Source organism: Narcine bancroftii, chromosome 2 (assembly GCF_036971445.1).
Source record: "Narcine bancroftii isolate sNarBan1 chromosome 2, sNarBan1.hap1, whole genome shotgun sequence".
In the NCBI taxonomy this organism is placed as follows: Eukaryota; Metazoa; Chordata; class Chondrichthyes; order Torpediniformes; family Narcinidae; genus Narcine; species Narcine bancroftii.
Window position 1 is genome coordinate 184,049,763 of NC_091470.1, and position 18,507 is coordinate 184,068,269.

Genomic DNA, 18,507 nt, shown 5'->3' on the forward strand with positions numbered 1-18,507 from the left:
TGCAGGGGTTTCTGTCAATCATCTAGCTCCCATTTACACTTCCATTTATTCTTCACACATCCTTACCACCCTACTCCCCAACCCTCACTCCCAGATTCTATCACTCACCTGCACACCAGGGGCAACTTAAAGAGGCCAATTACCAACCAACCTATTCTGGTTTTTCTAGAAAGCTCCCAAAAAAAATCGGCATTTTTTTTTCCTGGTTCTGGTACAGCAGAGGAAGAGAGAGAGATGGCAGCATGTCTCGGGTGGGTGAGGGGAGAGAAGAGAGAGAGAGAGAGACGGCAACACAATTAGGTTGGGCGGGGGGTAGAGACGGCAGCATGTCTTGGGTGGGCGAGGGAGAGAGAGATGGCAGCACGACTCGGGTGGGCGAGGGGGGAGAGAGACAGCAAGCAGTGTGACTCGGGTGGGGGGGAGAAGAAAGATGGTAGTGCGACTCGGGGAAAGAAACAGCAGCGTAACTCAGGTGGGTGAGGGGGAGAGAGATGGCAGTGCAACTCGGGTGGGCGAGGGGGGAGAGAGAAGCCAGTGCGACTCAGGCGGGCAGGGGGGGAGGAGAAAGACGGCAGCACGACTCGGGTGGGGGGGAGAGAGACGGCAGTGCGACTCAGGTTAGGGGTGGAGAGAGACGGCAGCGCAACTTGGGTGGGCGAGGGGGGAGAGAGAGGGCAGTGCGACTGGAAGGGGGATGGATACGGTAGCACAATTTGGGTGGGCTTAAATCTGGGGCAGCTGGCTTTTGTTCTGAAATCCAGAAAAATCTGAAATTCGGAATACACTGTCCCAAGGGTTCTGGATAAAGGATTTTGTATCTGTACCATATACAATCTACCCATTTATTATTCAAGTTTTTTGGGCCAATTTTTCGGGTCATATTTGGAAGGGGTCGACTTTTACATGGGTAAACACCTGCATTGTTCAAGGCTTCGAGAGCTCGGTTGGCTAGGACCAGGTGGTAAGACCACCTTCAGGGCTTTCAGAGCCCGGATGGGTAGGCAGCCAGGGCCTAGGAGAGACCAAGGTCGGGCGCTCTGGCGGGAGAGCAGCTGGTACGAGGATCAGGGCATCGGGAGCTGGAATGGGCTTTGGGAGCTCGGATGGGTGGGCGGGTAGGGACCAAAAATGGAGCGGTTGACTTTTACATGGATCACACCAAAAATGTGCGATTTTCGGGCCAAAAATGTGGGGTCAACTATTACACGGGATCGACTCTTACAAGAGTACATTAAGGTACCAGCGTATGTCAGCTTAAAGTGAGTGGAGTGATGATTCAGAGATTTTTTTTAACTCAGAAATTGATGGGTGTCTGAAATCCATTGCCAGTGATGATAGTGGGGGCTGGTACATTCAAAAGACTTAAATAAGCACATGGATATAAGAAAAATAGAGTTAGTGGTGTGAAGTTGGGAAAAATTAGATTGTTGTGGTTTAGGGGTTTCATAGGTTGGTCCAACATTGTGGCCTGAAGGGCCTGCAGTGTGCTGTGATGTTCTATTTTCTGCAGTTATTGTGCAGGTTAAAAGCTTTCTTTGTCTGGTCCCAACAGCTGCTGCTCCCACCTGAATCCCTGGATGGGGATCGGGAGGCGCTGCTGCGCAGGGTGGCAGAGCTGGAAGAAGAGCTGCGGCAGGGTCGAGAGAAAGGCCAGTGCGAAGCAGCACACCTGAGGGAAAGGCTCGAGGCCATGGGCCAGGAACGGGACACCCTGCGGGAAGAATTGAGGCAAGTGAAACCCTAGGTTATTCCCTAGCCCACAAGGCTGTGGCATTTGTGCAAGTAAAAACATCATGCTGGAGTAATTCAGCAGGTCAGTGTACCTTATAGAGCAAAGATACATAACCAACGTTTTGGCCTTGAGCCTCTTCATAAAGGTTTGAATCCACGCAGTCTGTAAGGAGTTTGTTTGGTGTACAGTAAAATGCATAGTATCCGGTTATTCTACCAACTGGCAAAAAAAATGAGGAAATAAATAAACATTTAAATAAAAGTTTAAAATTTTAAAAGTGAATGTTCTCCAAAGTTCCCCCCATGAAAAGAGGACCGTACGTACATTCAGCCAGTAGACTGCCCCAGTTGTGCCTCACCCGCAGCAGTTTTTAAAAAAAGTTTGAAAACCACTGTTTTAATCATCCCGAATGGACTCGTTATGTGCCCAGTTTCAGAACTCCAAAGGAAATGGGCCAATGACAATTTTTCTCAAGCAAAATATTTCAGAGACTATTAGGTCTCACACCCTCATCCCATCTTAAGCAATTCCTTACAGAGCACTGATGGCCTAGGGAATACTTAAAGTGGAAAGATAAAGGTTGAGAAGTGCTGCTCTAACTCATATGTTCATTAATTAGTTGGTCATACACTTTGAGACTTGCTGCATCAAAATGTTATAAAATAGAACATTTTTTTTCTCCCTTTTCACTGCTACAGTAAAGCCAGATGTAATTCTGAATCTCAAAGCTCCTTGGTCCAGCAACTCCGCACTTACATTGGACATCTGGTACCGGACGAGAGGCAATTGGAGGAGGCTCAGGAAGAGAAAGAATGGCTAAGCAGCAGGAATCAGGTCAGTTTGACTTTGGCAGCTGTCGCATAAGTCCAAAATGAGGCAGAAACCTTCAGTAATATAATTCCATCAAATGTGAGTGAGTCACATTCCCTACAGTATTTGAATGACAATGAATTCCTCATGGTTCAAAAGTTGCTTTTATTTTAACATAATACTTTAATAATAAAAATGTAGTACAGGTACACAATCCTTTATCCGGAACCCTTGGGGAACAGCGTGTTCCAAATTTCGGATTTTTCCGGATTTCAGAACAAAAACCAGCGGCCCCAGATTTAAGTCCACCTGAATTGTGCTGCCATATCCACCCCCTTCCAACCGCGCTGGCGTCTCTCTCCCCCCTCGCCCGCCCGAGTGGCGCTGCTGTCTCCTCCTCCGCCTGCCCGAGTCGCGCTGCCGTCTCTCTCCCCCCTGCCCACCCGAGTTGCGCTGTCGTCTCCCTCCCCCCCCGCCTGCCCGAGTCGCCTTGCTGTCTCCCTCCCCCCTCACCCACCCAAGTCGCACTGCCATCTCTCTCCACCCACCCCCCCGCCCGAGTCATCTTGCTGTCTCTCTCCCCGCCCTCCCAACCAAGTCACACTGCTGTCTCTCTATATCTCCCTCCGCTGTACCAGCACCAGGAAAAAATTGCCGGTTTTTGGAGCTTTCTGGATTTTAGATGTCCGGATAAAAGATTGTGCACCTGTATATACCATATATGCTGTTTTTAGGATGAAGGTATAGGATGACCCCAGAATTTCCATCTAAAATGTAGGTTTTGAGTGATGCCCTTTGCATGAGACGACTCTCCCATATCTGGCACTTACCGCTGTCAGTGGATGCTGCTCAAACAAGTTACAATATTTTAATAACAAATTTTATTGGGATTTTTTAAAATAAACCACTGTTGGCTCCTGCAACAGGCTATTTAAACCCTGTACAAAACTGGGCAGATGGACACCATGGAGGAACGTTGAGACTTCACGAGATTGTATCAGAGCCGGCCAAGTTTCCAGGATCGTCCCATATACCGTCCTGCAGCTTTTGTCTGCCCCAAGGCAAACAAAGAGTTGCCCTGAGCATGTCTAGTGACCTCCGCACACAAGAGGAGAAAGGGGAGCAAATGAGTGTCCATGGTTTTACCTGCAGCCTCGCAGACTTCAGTTCAAACCATCAGCAACCCGCACTCCAGATCCAACGGCCCTACGGGAGCCCTTCTTGCTGTCAGTTCCCTTACGAATCCCAGAATCCCAGACTGTGTGGGTCCTTCGAGTCCACAGGCAAGGCCAGCTGTTATTAGTGAACCCATGATTTCCCCCCCCCCCCCCACCGCCTTGAGACGGTAACATAATGGGGCTGTCCTCCTGTACCACTGTTGCTTGTGTTCTGGATGGTTTGGATCCTCGCAGTAAACTGTTGCGCCCTATTATTTTGCCAGCATTTGGAGAAGGAGAGGGAGACGCTGACAGCCACAGTACAGCTGCTCAATGTGCGCCTGACTTCGCTAACGGACATTCTCACCATCCAGGAGAGCGACCATAGCAACGCCCCCAGTAACACACTCCGAGCTAAAGTAAGAACCGAAAGGGCTGGAAATACTTGGTCAATCAGGGAGAGAAACCGATTTGGCATCAGGCGGAGGGAGACCTTTCACCTGAAGTATTAATACTGTCCTCTCTCTACAGTGGTGTCTGACATGCTGACCATTGGCTGCTTCTTCTATTTTCAAATTCATATTTCAAGGAAGTGCACTATTTTGCTTTTGAACAACCTGGGCTAAGCCTCGGAGCTGATATTCCCAGTGGAATCGAAGGTGCGGTCTAATTCTAAATTTCACCATGGACTCTTGGTGTTCAACAAAATCATGTCGTAGACCTAGAACATTACAGTGCAGTAGAGGCCCTTGGTGGTGTGCCGACCTACATATTCCTACCAAAAACAAAACAGAACCTTTCCTACCACATAACCCTTTATTTTTCTTCTGTCTGTGTGCCTAAAAGTCTCTTAAATGCCCCTAATGTTTCAGCAGCTGCCACCACCCTTGGCAAGGCCTTCCAGGCCCCCATAACACTGACCAATAACCCAGGTTCAGTCCTGCCCTCTGGGGCTGTCTGTGTGCGTGTCTGGTCTCACTGTGACTGCTCAGTGTGTTCCAGCCTCCAAATGTGCATTTTAATTGACAACTCATACGGAATGTGTAGGTGAGTGGGGGAATGACGAGAATGTGGAGAAATAATCAAAATAACGGGATTCTTTAGAAACTATAGAACACTGCAGCACAGAAAGCAGGCCCTTCTATCCTGTGCCGAAATCGTATTCGGCCTCGTCCCACTGACCTGCACCCGGTCCATCGCCCTGCATACCTTCTCATCCATGACCTGGCCGACTTTTTTCTTAAATGTTAAAATTCAGCCCACATTCAACACTTCATCTTACAACGTTACTATTAAAAGAAAATAAGTGCACGAATAGTGAGGCAGTGTCTTTGGTTCATTGGTCATTCAGAAATCTGACAGGAGGGCAGAAGCCGTCCTTGTGCTGTTGACTCCTCGTCTTGAGGCTCCTGTACCTTTTTCCCAATGGTAGCAGAGTGAAGAGGGCATGGCCTGGGTGCTGTGAGGATAGAGACTGCTTTCTTAAGACAGCGCCTCGTGTCGATGTCCTTGATGGAGTGAAGTCTGGCGCCTGTAAAGTCACAGGCCGAGTTCACAACCCTCTGGAGTTTACTCTCGTCCAGAAGGTTGGCGCCTCCGTACCAGGCAGATTTATGAAGGCCAATGTGTTTTTCTGTTGTGTGTTTCCAGCCCACGTTGGATATCCAGAGAGGGGACGGTGGGAAGAAGGCACCGCTGGTGACTCGCTGGAGGGAGAAGGTGTTCGCTCTCATGGTGCAGCTGAAGTCACAGGAGATCAGTCACACCAATGATATCAATCATCTCCAGGTCAAGGTAAGGACCAGCCTTTACTGGTCTTACTGCTGTCCCAGACTGCTTGAAGCCTCATCTGTCAGGAGGTACCACTCGAAGTGCCAGAAATTCCTGGTCCCTGCTGCAGCCCTATTCCAAGGGTGGGATGAACCATAGAAGATTACAGCACAATAACAGGCCCTTTAGCCCTTCTAGCTGCACCAACTATATTTCTGCTTGGTCCCACTGACCTGCACCCAGTCCGTCGCCCTCCATACCTCCCCCATCCATGGGCCTGCCCAAATTTTTAAAAAATATTAAATATTAAAATGCCTGCATTCACCACTTCAGGTGGCAGCCCATTCCACCCCCTCCCCCCCCACCCAGTGTGAAGAACTTCGATTAATTTAGACATGAAGCATGGTAAACGGGCCCTTTTGGCTCATGAGCCTGTACTGTCCAAAATACATTCAATTGACCTGCAACCCTCTACATTTTGAGTGGTGGGAGGTTGCCCATGCAGACAAGAGAAGAATGTACAAACTCCTTGGAAACTGTGCCGGATTTGAGCCCCGGTCGCTGGTGCTAACCATGCCCAGCTCTCTCCATGTAACTGCCTGAAGCTCACCAGCTTTTGTTTGTTCAATATTGCAGTGTCTGGAGTTACTTGTGTTCTTTTATCCCATAACCCAGGTTGGTCCTTGCATTTATTCCAGCACCTACATGATGTTGACTCGTAGCTTGACTAAGGGCTCAGGTCCAAAATGTTAGTGATATATTTTTAACCATGTCCTTGACTATCACAACCACTTCGCCCTATCTCCTGCGGGCTAGCGTGGTGGAGAGCGTCGGTATCAGTGACTGGGGTTTGACACCAGGGCTGTGTGTAAGGAGTTTTTTCACTCTCCCCATGTCAGAGTGGGTTTCCTCCGGGTGCTCCACCTTCCTCCCGCCCTCCAAAATGTACCCAGGGTTGAAGGTTAATTGGGGGGTAATTGAGTTGCACAGCCTCGTGGGCTGAAAGGGCCTGTAACTGTGCTGTCTGTCCAAATTAAAATGAGATTAAATCGCTGTGTAACCTGCCGAGTTTCTCAGCAGACTTGTGCATTAAATACCAATCGCAGCTTCACCATTGAGGGGGTACCGAGAGAGAGAGATGCAAAACTGAGTTTGTTGAGGAGCCTGTCTTAGCCAGTCAGCCGATACTAGAACCTGCGTCTGCCCCAGCACACAAGTTAGCAGAGTGGCTTCAGTCAGCAGGTGACACTGGCAGAATTAGACCTTGGGAACAGGAATCTTTTTGAATGCCGTGCCAAATTCCTGTGGGTTGGGGATTAGTCTCGGTTGATAAATGCCAGAAAGATATCATTAGCGATGGCAGGACGGAGTGCAGTTTTTGTCTCTCGTCCACTGTCCGACTTTCGAGGGGGAAAGTGCATTTGCAGCTATTAGTCAATGCTGAAAATCCAGAGAAATCAAATCACCCCCCCCCCCAAATCAGCGGGTTGTTTTGTTTTTAATTGCACAGACTGGCCCCAATTATTGTCTCTTCCTGATGCTGCATGCGTTTGTGCGGGTGCTCCTCTACTTACAATGGGGTTACATTCCGATTAAACCCATTGTGAGTGGAAAAATCGGAAGACGATAAAGAATACTGCACCTGTTGAACTTGATAGCCAAGCCGACCTTAAATATGCTCAGATCACTTACCATAGCCTTAGCTGGGCAAATCTATCTAAAACAAAGCCTATTTTATAATTAAATTTTGAATACCTTTTATTCCACACTGAAAAAAACAATTTTTAATCATAAAATATATTGTTTTTATCATTTAATAGATTAAAGGAAAAGGTTGGAATGAAGTCAAATACACTATTTGCATATTATCAAATACGTACTTGGTTATTAGATCATTTAGGGCATGAATTAAAATCACCTAAAATATCTAAGTTTGAACGTTTATTAACTGATGGAGTTTAAAAAAAAAGTTTTATTTCAGAAATTTATTACAAAAGAAGATGACTAAACCTGATTTGTATAAAATGAAAATTAAATGGGAGAATGATTTATCTATTCCAATATCTCTGGAGGAGTGGAGGACTATGTGTGAGGACAGTATGACTAGATTAATTAATTAATGTGAGATATAGTTTGGTCCATTATAATTTTTTTACATCAGTTATATTCAACTCCCAAGAATTTAAAAGATATGATTTTAGTACTTCAGATATAGAAAATAAATAGGTACTTTCTTCCATTCAGTTTTGCGAAAAGGTAAAGCCTTTTTTATATGGAGTTTTTGGAAGGTTTATTCAAATTTAAACTAACACTTGATCCGTTTTTATTTTTATTGGGCTATACCACAATGTTGACTTTGGGTTTAAAACTAGACAAATTTCAAATGGCATTTATTCGATTAGCTTTAGCAGTCGCTAGGAAATGTATAGGATTGCATGGAAGAATTAAATATTCAAAGATGGCATAATGAATTGAGAATTTGTGTACCTTTGGAAAATATAACTTATAATTTGCATAATAATTATTTTTTTATTAAAATGTGGAATCCATATATGAAATATGTAGGTTTGGTCTGTTAGATGGGATTGGCACCATCCTCGGTATCAAATTACCGATAAATATGTATTAGCTCCATTTATTACTATTTTTATATTTTTCTGGGGGTAGATTAGAGGAGGGAGGGAATGGGAAGGAGAAAAATTTGTATTATGGTTAAACTTTATTACATATCTGTACTTTAATTTTTGTTCAATAAATAAAGTTATTTAAAAAAATCATAAAATATAGCACCAGTGTACCATCGTAACGTCGAAAACTCATAAGTGGAGAAGTAACCTTATTTCATTGGTTCCTGAACTTGACAAGTTTTCCAATCACGGGACAGCACGGTTGGCATAGCGGTTACAGTGCCAGCGACCGGGGTTCAAATCCAGCGCTGTCTGTAAGGAGTTTGCACATTCTCTCCATGTCTGTATGGGCTTTCCCCAGGGGTCTCCGGTGTCCTCCACCCTTCAAAACGTACCGGGGGTTGTAGGTCAGTTGGGTGTAATTGGGCAGCACGGGTTTGTGGGCTAAAAAGGCCTGTTACCGCGCTGTGTGTCTAAATTTAAACTGACTTATTTCATTCGACTTAAGGTGAAGTCATTCTCTGCAACTTTTCATTCTTAATTTCCATTATAAATTAGTCTGCATTTTTTCCAAAAATAAACTTTATTCACAATAAATTATTTACATAAAAGAAACCAAAGTCTTTCCATACCCATAACTTCAATCATATCTATATATTCTCATTAACGTATTGTTACATTTGTTCTCTCAATACACGATTCTCACCACTATGACACCCTGTCGTTACTCCCTCCCCCCAAAACTCTGTCGTTTGAGTGACTTCCCCTCGGTGCCCGGTAATGGGAGGACTCCAGATTGTAGTCCTTCCCCACAGAGCATCAAGCCTCAGCATGTACTCCTGCAGCCTGGAATGTGCCAGTTAGCAGCGTTCCCTCACCGACATCTCTGTGGGCTGAAAGACCAACAATTTGTCTGCTGTGGAATTCTTGGCAGCAGTCAAAAGTTCACATATGTCGATGGCCAAATGCTACAAATCTTGATGATATCTGGAAAACTGCCCCTTTGCAAAGGAGTGAAACAAAGGAGTTGTTGAATCACGTGTGGCAGTGGGAGCTCTTGCTTTGACTGGAGTTTTTCTGTGCCTTCTCAGATTAGATTAGACCTCACTCCTGTTAACTCAGCAGCATCTTTATTGTGAGCCACGAACAGATCAAATTCTTACTCCAATGCAGATCGCAGACCTGGAGAAGGAGGTTGCAGTGAAAGGTCGGGAGCACGCACTGTTTGTCCACAGCTTACAAGACAGGATTGCAGAAACCAAGCTGGAGCGAGTCAAAAATCAGGTAAGCAGTCGAAGAAAGCAATAGAAATTCTGAGCACATGTTTGCCAAAGTACACGTGCACAAAAGTACTGTATAGGATGTGTAGAGCTCGTCGAAAGAACCAAAGACTTGTTGATCCAAACCAAGGCTTTAATTAGCAAAAGACAGGAGCTCTTCACAGGTGGCCGACCAGTCGGAATGATCCGACCTGGCTCGGGACACAACCCTTTAAGGCCCAGACAGTAGGCGTGGCTAAGTTCTCAGCCAATCGCTGTAAGCACAGTCATTACATACTCTAGATACTGTAACTATATACATTGGTGATAGGTCCGTACTATCGCAGGATGACTCTATGGGATGACCCAGGATTTCCATTTAAAATGTAGGTTTTGACTAATGCCCTTTGCATAAGACAACCCTCCCAAATCTGGGACTCAGCACTGACCCAGCAGGTGCTGTTTAAAAACAAATCACAATATTTCAATAGCAAATGAGCCTTTAAAGGTTTAAATTTTATTTGGATGTTTTAAAATAAACCACTGCCTGCTCCTGTAACGGGCCGTTTAAAGCCTTGTACCGAGCCAACGGCCGTCAGACCGAGCATGTGGAGCCTGCGGGGGGAGTGCTGAGACTTGTCAAATAACCAAAGGGGCATGCGCAAGATGGCGTCAGAGCCGACAGGAAGATGGCAGGGGTGCTGAGACTTCGTATGGATTTTAGACCACGCGTACAGGACGACGCCGGTTTGAAGGTGAAATGTTTAAGTTTCGAGGATCGTCTATTCCATTGGTTTTCAAGATTACTCCCCCTCAAGACAGCTTAAGCAATCCCAATGCCAATTAGGGGCGATTAAAACAGTGGTCTACCACCTCAAGCAATCCCTTATGGCATAGGGATTGCTTAAGGTGGAATGTGAGTTGAGGGGGGCAGTTTGAATACCACTGTTCTATATGATGGCATATATGGTATGGTACATTAATACACAAGTAAGGGTATCTGAGGAAAGTATTTCATCAGTGGGTGCTTTAAGCAAGATCGCTCCAGACGTTGACCGCAGCACGAGACGTCGACTGCAGCTTTAAACATCGTCTGTGGCTTTGGGTGACAGCCTTGGCTTTCACTGGCAGCTCTGTGATCTTTGAGGAAGGAGGCTGTGGGTTCAAGTACATGGGGTTGCCCATGTACAAAAGCTAGACCTGCCCTTCCAGTACATTGCTGTGATTCTTTGTTTTTAGACATACGAACATTAGAAACAGGAACAGGAGTCGGCCATCCGACCTGTCGAGCCTATTCTTTTTTTTATAATTTTTTTTTACACTGTGAACCATATCAACCAAAATTTATATAAACATTTCTCATTAAATATACACAGTGGTGTTTTCTCCCTTTTTTTCCCCCTACCCTCCCTCCCCCCTTCTCGCCCCCCTCCAAAACCAATAAATATTCAATATATACAATACGATAAAACCACGAAACAATGTCTTCACGCAATGAAAAATAAACAAGAAAAATGTGTCATCTACTTTTACACACTGAATCAAGTTGTTTTGTCTTATCATCATTTTAGGGGGTGGAGGTCCAAGGCATGCCCTCTCTGATATGTTCCATGTATGGTTCCCAAATTTGTTCAAATAATGTGACTTTATTTTTTAAATTATATGTCATTTTTTTCAATGGAATACATTTATTCATTTCTATGTACCATTGCTGTATTCTCAGGCTCTCTTCCATTTTCCAAGTTGACATTATACATTTTTTTGCTACTGCTAAGACTAACATAATAAATCTTTTTTGCACTTTATCCAATTTGACGCCTAATTCATTACTTCATATGTTACTTAGAAGAAAGATCTCTGGATTTTTTGGTATGTTACTTTTTGTAATTTTATTTAGTATCTGATTTAATTCTTCCCAAAACATTTTCACTTTTGTACTGTTGTTCCCATTTCCTTCTTACAACGAAAACATCTATCTGATAATGTTGGATCTCATTCTTCTAATTTTTGAGGCGTGATATATAACCTGTGTAACCAATTATTGAGGGGGAGGCTTCCGTCGCGCATGCAGCCATCTTCAGCGCAAACGCCGGGAGATCCAAAATGAGTGGTGGACTAGCTTCGCCAAACGAACCCAGCTCAGCGCGGACATTGGCGACTTCAGGGGTTTTTACGAGGCCCTAAAGGCTGTGTACGGCCCCTCACCCCAAGTCCAAAGCCCGCTGCGCATCTCAGACGGCAAAGTCCTCCTCAGCGACAAGATCTCCATCCTCAACCGATGGTCAGAACACTTCCAATCTCTTTTCAGTGCCAACTGCTCAGTCCAAGATCCGCCCTGCTCCAGATCCCTCAACAGCCCTTAAGGCTAGAGCTGGATGAGGTCCTCACTCGGGAAGAGACATATAAGGCAATTGAACAACTGAAAAGTGGCAAAGCAGCAGGTATGGATGGATCCCCCCCCCAGAGGTCTGGAAGGCTGGCGGCAAAACTCTGCATGCCAAACTGCATGAGCGTTTCAAGCTCTGCTGGGACCAAGGAAAGCTGCCTCAGGACCTTCGTGATGCCATCATCATCACCCTGTGCAAAAACAAAGGCGAGAAATCAGACTGCTCAAACTACAGGGAAATCACGCTGCTCTCCCGAAAATGTTCTCCCAGAATCACAGTGCGGCTTTCGCGCAAACAGAGGAACTACTGACATGGTCTTTGCCCTCAGACAGCTCCAAGAAAAGTACAGAGAACAAAACAAAGGACTCCACATCACCTTTGTTGACCTCACCAAAGCCTTCGACACCGTGAGTAGGAAAGGGTTTTGGCAAATACTAGAGCACCTCGGATGCCCCCCAAAGTTCCTCAACATGGTTATCCAACTGCACGAAAACCAACAAAGTCGGGTCAGATACAGCAATGAGCTCTCTGAACCCTTCTCCATTAACAATGGCGTGAAGCAAGGCTGCGTTCTCGCACCAACCCTCTTTTCAATCTTCTTCAGCATGATGCTGAAACAAGCCATGAAGGACCTCAACAATGAAGACGCTGTTTACATCCGGTACCGCACGGATGGCAGTCTCTTCAATCTGAGGCGCCTGCAAGCTCACACCAAGACACAAGAGCAACTTGTCCGTGAACTACTCTTTGCAGACGATGCTGCTGTAGTTGCCCATTCAGAGCCAGCTCTTCAGCACTTGACATCCTGTTTTGCGGAAACTGCCAATATGTTTGGCCTGGAAGTCAGCCTGAAGAAAACTGAGGTCCTCCATCAGCCAGCTCCCCACCATGACTACCAGCCCCCCCACATCTCCATCGGGCACACAAAACTCAAAACGGTCAACCAGTTTACCTATCTCGGCTGCACCATTTCATCGGATGCAAGGATCGACAACGAGATAGACAACACATTCGCCAAGGCAAATAATGCCTTTGGAAGACTACACAAAAGAGTCTGGAAAAACAACCAACTGAAAAACCTCACAAAGATTAGCGTATACAGAGCCATTGCCATACCCACACTCCTGTTCGGCTCCAAATCATGGGTCCTTTACCGGCATCACCTAAAACGCTTCCACCACCGTTGTCTCCGCTCCATCCTCAACATTCATTGGAGCGACTTCATCTCCAACATCGAAGTACTCGAGATGGCAGAGGCCGACAGCATCGAATCCACGCTGCTGAAGATCAAACTGCGCTGGGTAGGTCACGTCTCAGAATGGAGGACCATCGCCTTCCCAAGATCGTGTTATGTGGTGAGCTCTCCACTGGCCATTGAGACAGAGATGCACCAAAGAAGAGGTACAAGGACTGCCTAAAGAAAGCTCTTGGTGCCTGCCACATTGACCACCGCCAGTGGGCTGATATCACCTCAAACCGTGCATCTTGGCGCCTCACAGTTCAGTGGGTAGCATCATCCTTTGAAGAAGACCGCAGAGCCCACCTCACTGTCAAAAGACAAAGGAGGAAAAACCCAACACCCAACCCCAACCAACCAATTTTCCCTTGCAACCGCTGCAACCGTGTCTGCCTGTCCCGCATCGGACTTGTCAGCCACAAACGACGTGGACTTTACCCCTCTATAAATCTTCATCCGCGAAGCCAAGCCAAAGAAAAGAAAAACCAATTATACTGTATCATGCGTAACTTTGTGTTTATTGTATAGTTCATAGTTCCAGAACATAACTTTTCCCATACTTCATTTTTTATCTTTATGTTTAAATCCTTTTCCCACTTCAGCTTAGGTTTATACTTTATTTCATCATTTTCCTTATCTTGCAGCTCAAAGAACATGTTCGTTATAAATCTTTTAATTGTCATTGTGTCTGTAATCACATATTCAAAGCTGCTTCCTTCTGGTAATCTCAGTCTGTTTCCCAATTTATCCTTTAAATAAGCTTTCAGTTGATGATATGCAAATATCATGAGTTATTCCATATTTGTACTTCAACTGTTCAAATGTTAATAAATTATTTCCCAAAAAACAATTTTCTATTCTTTTGATTCCTTTTCTCTCCCTTTCTCTAAAGGAAAGGTTATCTATTGTAAAAGGGATTCGCGGATTTTGCGTCAATAGTAATTTTGGTATTTGGTAATTTGATTTTTTTTCCTTTCTAAGTGGTTCTTCTTCCATATATTAAGTAAATGATGCAATACTGGTGAACTTTTATATTGCACCAGCTTTTCATCCCACTTATAAAGTATATGTTCCAGCACCTTCTCCCCTATTTTATCTAGTTCTATCTTAGTCCAGTCTGGTTTTTCCCTTATCTGGTAAAAATCTGATAAATACCTTAATTGTGTATATAATAATTTTTAAAGTTTGGTAACTGCAAACCACCTTGATTATATCTCGCTGTTAATTTATCTAATGCTACCCTCGGTTTCCCCCCTTTCCACAAGAATTTCCTTATTATTCTCTTTAGTTCATTAAAGAATTTCACTACTAAGGGAATTGGCAACGATTGAAATAAGTATTGTATCCTTGAGAAGACATTCATTTTAATGCAATTTACCCTCCCTATCAACGTTAGCAGTAATTCTTTCCAATGTTCCAAGTCTTCCTGCAATTTCTTTATTAGTGGCTGATAATTTAGTTTGTACAGGTGGCTTAAATTATTATCTAACCTGATACCAAGGTATCGGATTGCTTGTGTTTGCCATTTAAATGGTGATTCTTTTTTAAATTCTGTGTAGTCTGCGTTACTCATTGGTATCACTTCACTTTTATTTGCGTTGATCTTGTACCCCGATATTTCTCCATACTCCTTCAATTTCTTATGTAATTCTTTTATTGCTACTTCTGGTTCTGTTAGGTATACTATGATGTCATCAGCAAATAAACTGATTTTATACTCCTCCCTTATTTTTATCCCTTTTATTTTCTGTTAACAGTTCTGCCAGTGGTTCTATTGCTAAGGCGAACAATGAGGGGGATAATGGACATCCCTGTCAACTTGACCTACTTAATTTAAATTGGCTCGATACATATCCATTTACTGTTACCTTTGCCAATGGTCCATTATATAATGCTTTAATCCAATTAATATATTAATCTGGTAGATTGAACCTCTGTACTACATTAAATAAATAGTTCCATTCTACTCTGTCAAACGGTTTTTCTGCATCTAAAGCAACAGCCACTGTTGGCTTCTTATTTCCTTGAACTGCATAAATTAGATTAATAAGTTTAGAGACATTATCCGCTGTTTGTCTTAATAAATCCAGTTTGATCTTGTTTTACTATTTTTGGTACGCAATCGACCAATCTGTTTGCTAATAATTTCGCTATTATATACAAGTAGAGATATTGGTCTATATGATGCTGGTGTTAATGGATCCTTCCCCATCTTTGGTATTACTGTAATTATTACTGTCTTGCATGAATCTGGCAAGTTTTGTGTTTCTTCTATCAGGTTCATTACTTCCAGGGGAGGAAGAATTAATAACTCTTTAAATGTTTTATAGAATTCTATTGGGAATCCATCCTCTCCTGGCATTTTATTGTTCAGCAGCTTTTTTAATATATCCTGTGCTTCCTCTATTTCAATTGGTTTTATCAGTTTGTTTTGTTCCTCTTCTTGTAATTTCCGCAGTTCAACTTTAGCTAAAAACTCTTCTATTTTATCATCTTTCCCCTCGTTCTCAGTTTGGCATAATTGTTCATAAAATTCCTTAAAGTTCTCATTAATCTCTATTGGGTTATATGTAATTTGTTTGTCTTTTTTCCTTGATGCCAATACCGTTTTTATAGCTTGTTCTGTTTTAAGTTGCCAGGCTAATATTTTATGTTTTTTCTCCCAGTTCGTAATACTTTTGCTTTGTTTTCATTATGTTCTTCTCCTCCTTGTACGATTGTAATGTTTCGTATTTTATTTTTTTGTCCGTCAATTCTCTCCTTTTTGTTATATCATTTTACCAGTTCCTTTTCTGTACTTACTATCTCCCTTTCCAACTGCTCTATTTCCCGATTGTAGTTCTTTTTCATCTTAATTGCATAACTTATTATCTGCCCTCTAATGAAGGCTTTCATTGCGTCCCATAATATTAATTTGTCTTTCACTGATTCTGTGTTTATTTCAAAATATGTTTTAATTTGGCGTTCAATAAACTCTCTAAATTCCTGCCTTTTAAGTAGCATGGAGTTTAATCTCCATCTATATGTTCTTGGTGGAATGTCCTCCAGTTCTATTGCTAATAATAGGGGTGAATGATCTGATACTAGTCTACCTTTATACTCAGTTTTCCTAACTCTCCCTTGAATATGGGCCGACAACAACATATCAATCCTTGAGTATGTTTTATGCCTACTCGAATAATATTAATATTCCTTCTCTCTTGGGTGCTGCCTCCTCCATATATCCATAAATTTCATTTCCTGCATTGATTTAACCATAAATTTGGCCACTTTACTCTTTTTGCTTGTCTTTTGTCCAGTTTTATCCAACATTGGATCCAAATTAAGGTTGAAATCCCCTCCTATCAATATATTTCCTTGTGTATCTACAATATTCAAAAAAATATCCTGCATAAACTTTTGATCCTCCTCATTAGGTGCAGATATATTGAGCAAATTCCAAAATTCTGAGTATATCTGACACTTTATCATTACATTCCTCCTTGCTGGATCTATTATTTCCTCCTCTATTTTGATTGGTACATTTTTATTAATTAATATAGCTACACCTCCAGCTTTTGAATTATATGATGCTGCCACTATGTGTCCTATCCACTCTCTCTTTAATTTATGTTCCACTTCAGTTCGATCCGTTTCCAGCACAAATGCTATATCTTTTTTCAGTAAAATTAATAGCCTTTTTCATTTAATTTGGTTATGTATTCCATTAATATTTATAGTCATATAGTTCAACGTGGCCATCTCATATCCTGTTTACACCTCATTTCTGCTTATTCACCACCACCATCCCCTTTTTAATCTCTCAGCTTTCCCTTTTTAAACTCGATGTATGACAACTGTCGAGCCTATTCAAAGAGATCATGACTGATCTGATGATCGTCTCATCTTCCCCGACTTGCCTTTTCCCTACATCCCTTAATTCCCCTACTCATTGTAAAAAATCTGTCCAACCTTGTCTTAAATATACTTACGAAGGACTCCTCCACTGCTTCAACGGGCAGTGAATTCAGCAGATTCACCCCCCCCCCCCCCCCGGGAAAAGCAGTTCCTCCTCCTCTCCATCCTAAATCTACTCCCCGGGATCTTGAGGCCATGCCCCCTAGTTCTGGTCTCCCCGACCGATGGAATACACAGCACGGTAACAGGCCCTTCTGGCCCGTGAACCCGAGCCACCCAATTATACCCAAATGATTATACCCTACCTAGGTTTTAAAGAGTGGGAGGAAACTGGAGCACCCACAGGAAACCCACGCAGACATGGGAAGAATAGACAAACCCCTTGCAGAGAGCGCCAGATTGGAATCCTGGTCGCTGGCGCTGTAACAACGTTGCGTTGACCGCCACACCGTGCCATTTGTCAATCTCCACTTTGAATATATTTAATGACTATCCCCACATCCCTCTCCGCAAAGAAATCTGAAATGGGTGAATACTTATTCTGAAACAACGATATGCCCCCTTTACGGGGAATATCCTCATGGCATCCAGCCCATCAATCACCTCTCGGAATTTCAATATGATCTTCTGAACACTGAAGGGAACAGATCCAATCTGCTCAAACATTCCCATCATGCATCACCATCGTCAACCCTGAAATCAACCTCGTGGATTTTCCCTGTCCTTCTATCAGTCCTTAAATGCAGAGACCAATACTCCACGCGACACTTCCAGGGCACTGTTACCAGCAGCCAGTCAATTTGCATCAAAACTTTCCTACGTTTATATTCCATTTCCCACCACCCCCCTCTACAAAAGCATACCTAATACTTGTACTTGCAAGCTAATTTTTGATTAAAGGAGACCCTCACCTTCCCTCTTCTCACCCTCCCTCCCTTGCCCCCATCACCCTCTGCCCCCCAGTCCCCCTCTCTCTTCCATGTAGCTAATCGTCTGTTTATTCTTGCAGTGTCTCAGGGACAACTTGGCTGGCGTTCAGGACAACCTTGTTCAGTTCCAGGAGAAGGCAGAGCGAGCTGACAGTGCTTTGCATCATCTCCACAAGCTGTTGAGAAGGTAGGTGAAGTGATAATTGGGATCTGTCCCAGACGCATCCTGCCAGACTTTTGGGCCGCCCTGCTGTTTGGAGGCAGTGTTCATAGGATCTTGCTGCAGTGTACCCCAATGGCTGGGGGGGGGGAATATATGTTCGAGAGAGGGGAGGGGGTGGTTGCTGATTATGGGCAGTGCAATTGGCGTCGTGGTTAGTGCAGTGCCTTCACAGTGCCAGTGATTGGGACCAGTTTTCGAATCCTGGGCTGTCTAAGGAGCTTGTACGTTCTCCCCGTTTCTGCGTGGGTTTTACCCAGCAGCTTAACTGGGAGCTGATAAGTGTGAGAACCAGAGAGGAAATGAATAGCAGAGTAAATTAAATTTTAAATTTAGATACATAGCACAGTGAGAGGCCCTTCCAGCTCACAACCCTGTACCGCAAAATACTCCAATTAACCAACAACGTTCACACCTTTTGAAGGGTGGGAGGAACCGGGGGTGAAATCCACGCAGACACGGGGAGGACGTAGAAACGTACA

The 18,507-nt window shown here is 43.9% G+C and overlaps 1 protein-coding gene across 6 annotated transcripts in view; it reads left to right on the forward strand.

Annotated features, from left to right (window-relative positions):
- cchcr1 (coiled-coil alpha-helical rod protein 1) overlaps window positions 1–18,507 on the forward strand; it is a 52,179-nt gene that overhangs the window by 9,474 nt on the left and 24,198 nt on the right. For 5 of the 6 annotated variants that reach the window (XR_011351916.1, XM_069919527.1, XM_069919531.1 and 2 more), the window contains exons 4-9: window positions 1,553–1,728; window positions 2,431–2,566; window positions 3,984–4,118; window positions 5,350–5,493; window positions 9,270–9,380; window positions 17,886–17,992. Coding sequence is in view for 5 of the 6 variants with exons in the window: in XM_069919527.1 (XP_069775628.1) it covers window positions 1,553–1,728; window positions 2,431–2,566; window positions 3,984–4,118; window positions 5,350–5,493; window positions 9,270–9,380; window positions 17,886–17,992 (809 nt within the window). In the remaining variant the exon portion in view is untranslated. The remainder of the gene's footprint in view (window positions 1–1,552; window positions 1,729–2,430; window positions 2,567–3,983; window positions 4,119–5,349; window positions 5,494–9,269; window positions 9,381–17,885; window positions 17,993–18,507) is intronic. The other variant, XM_069919529.1, reaches the window with a different exon arrangement.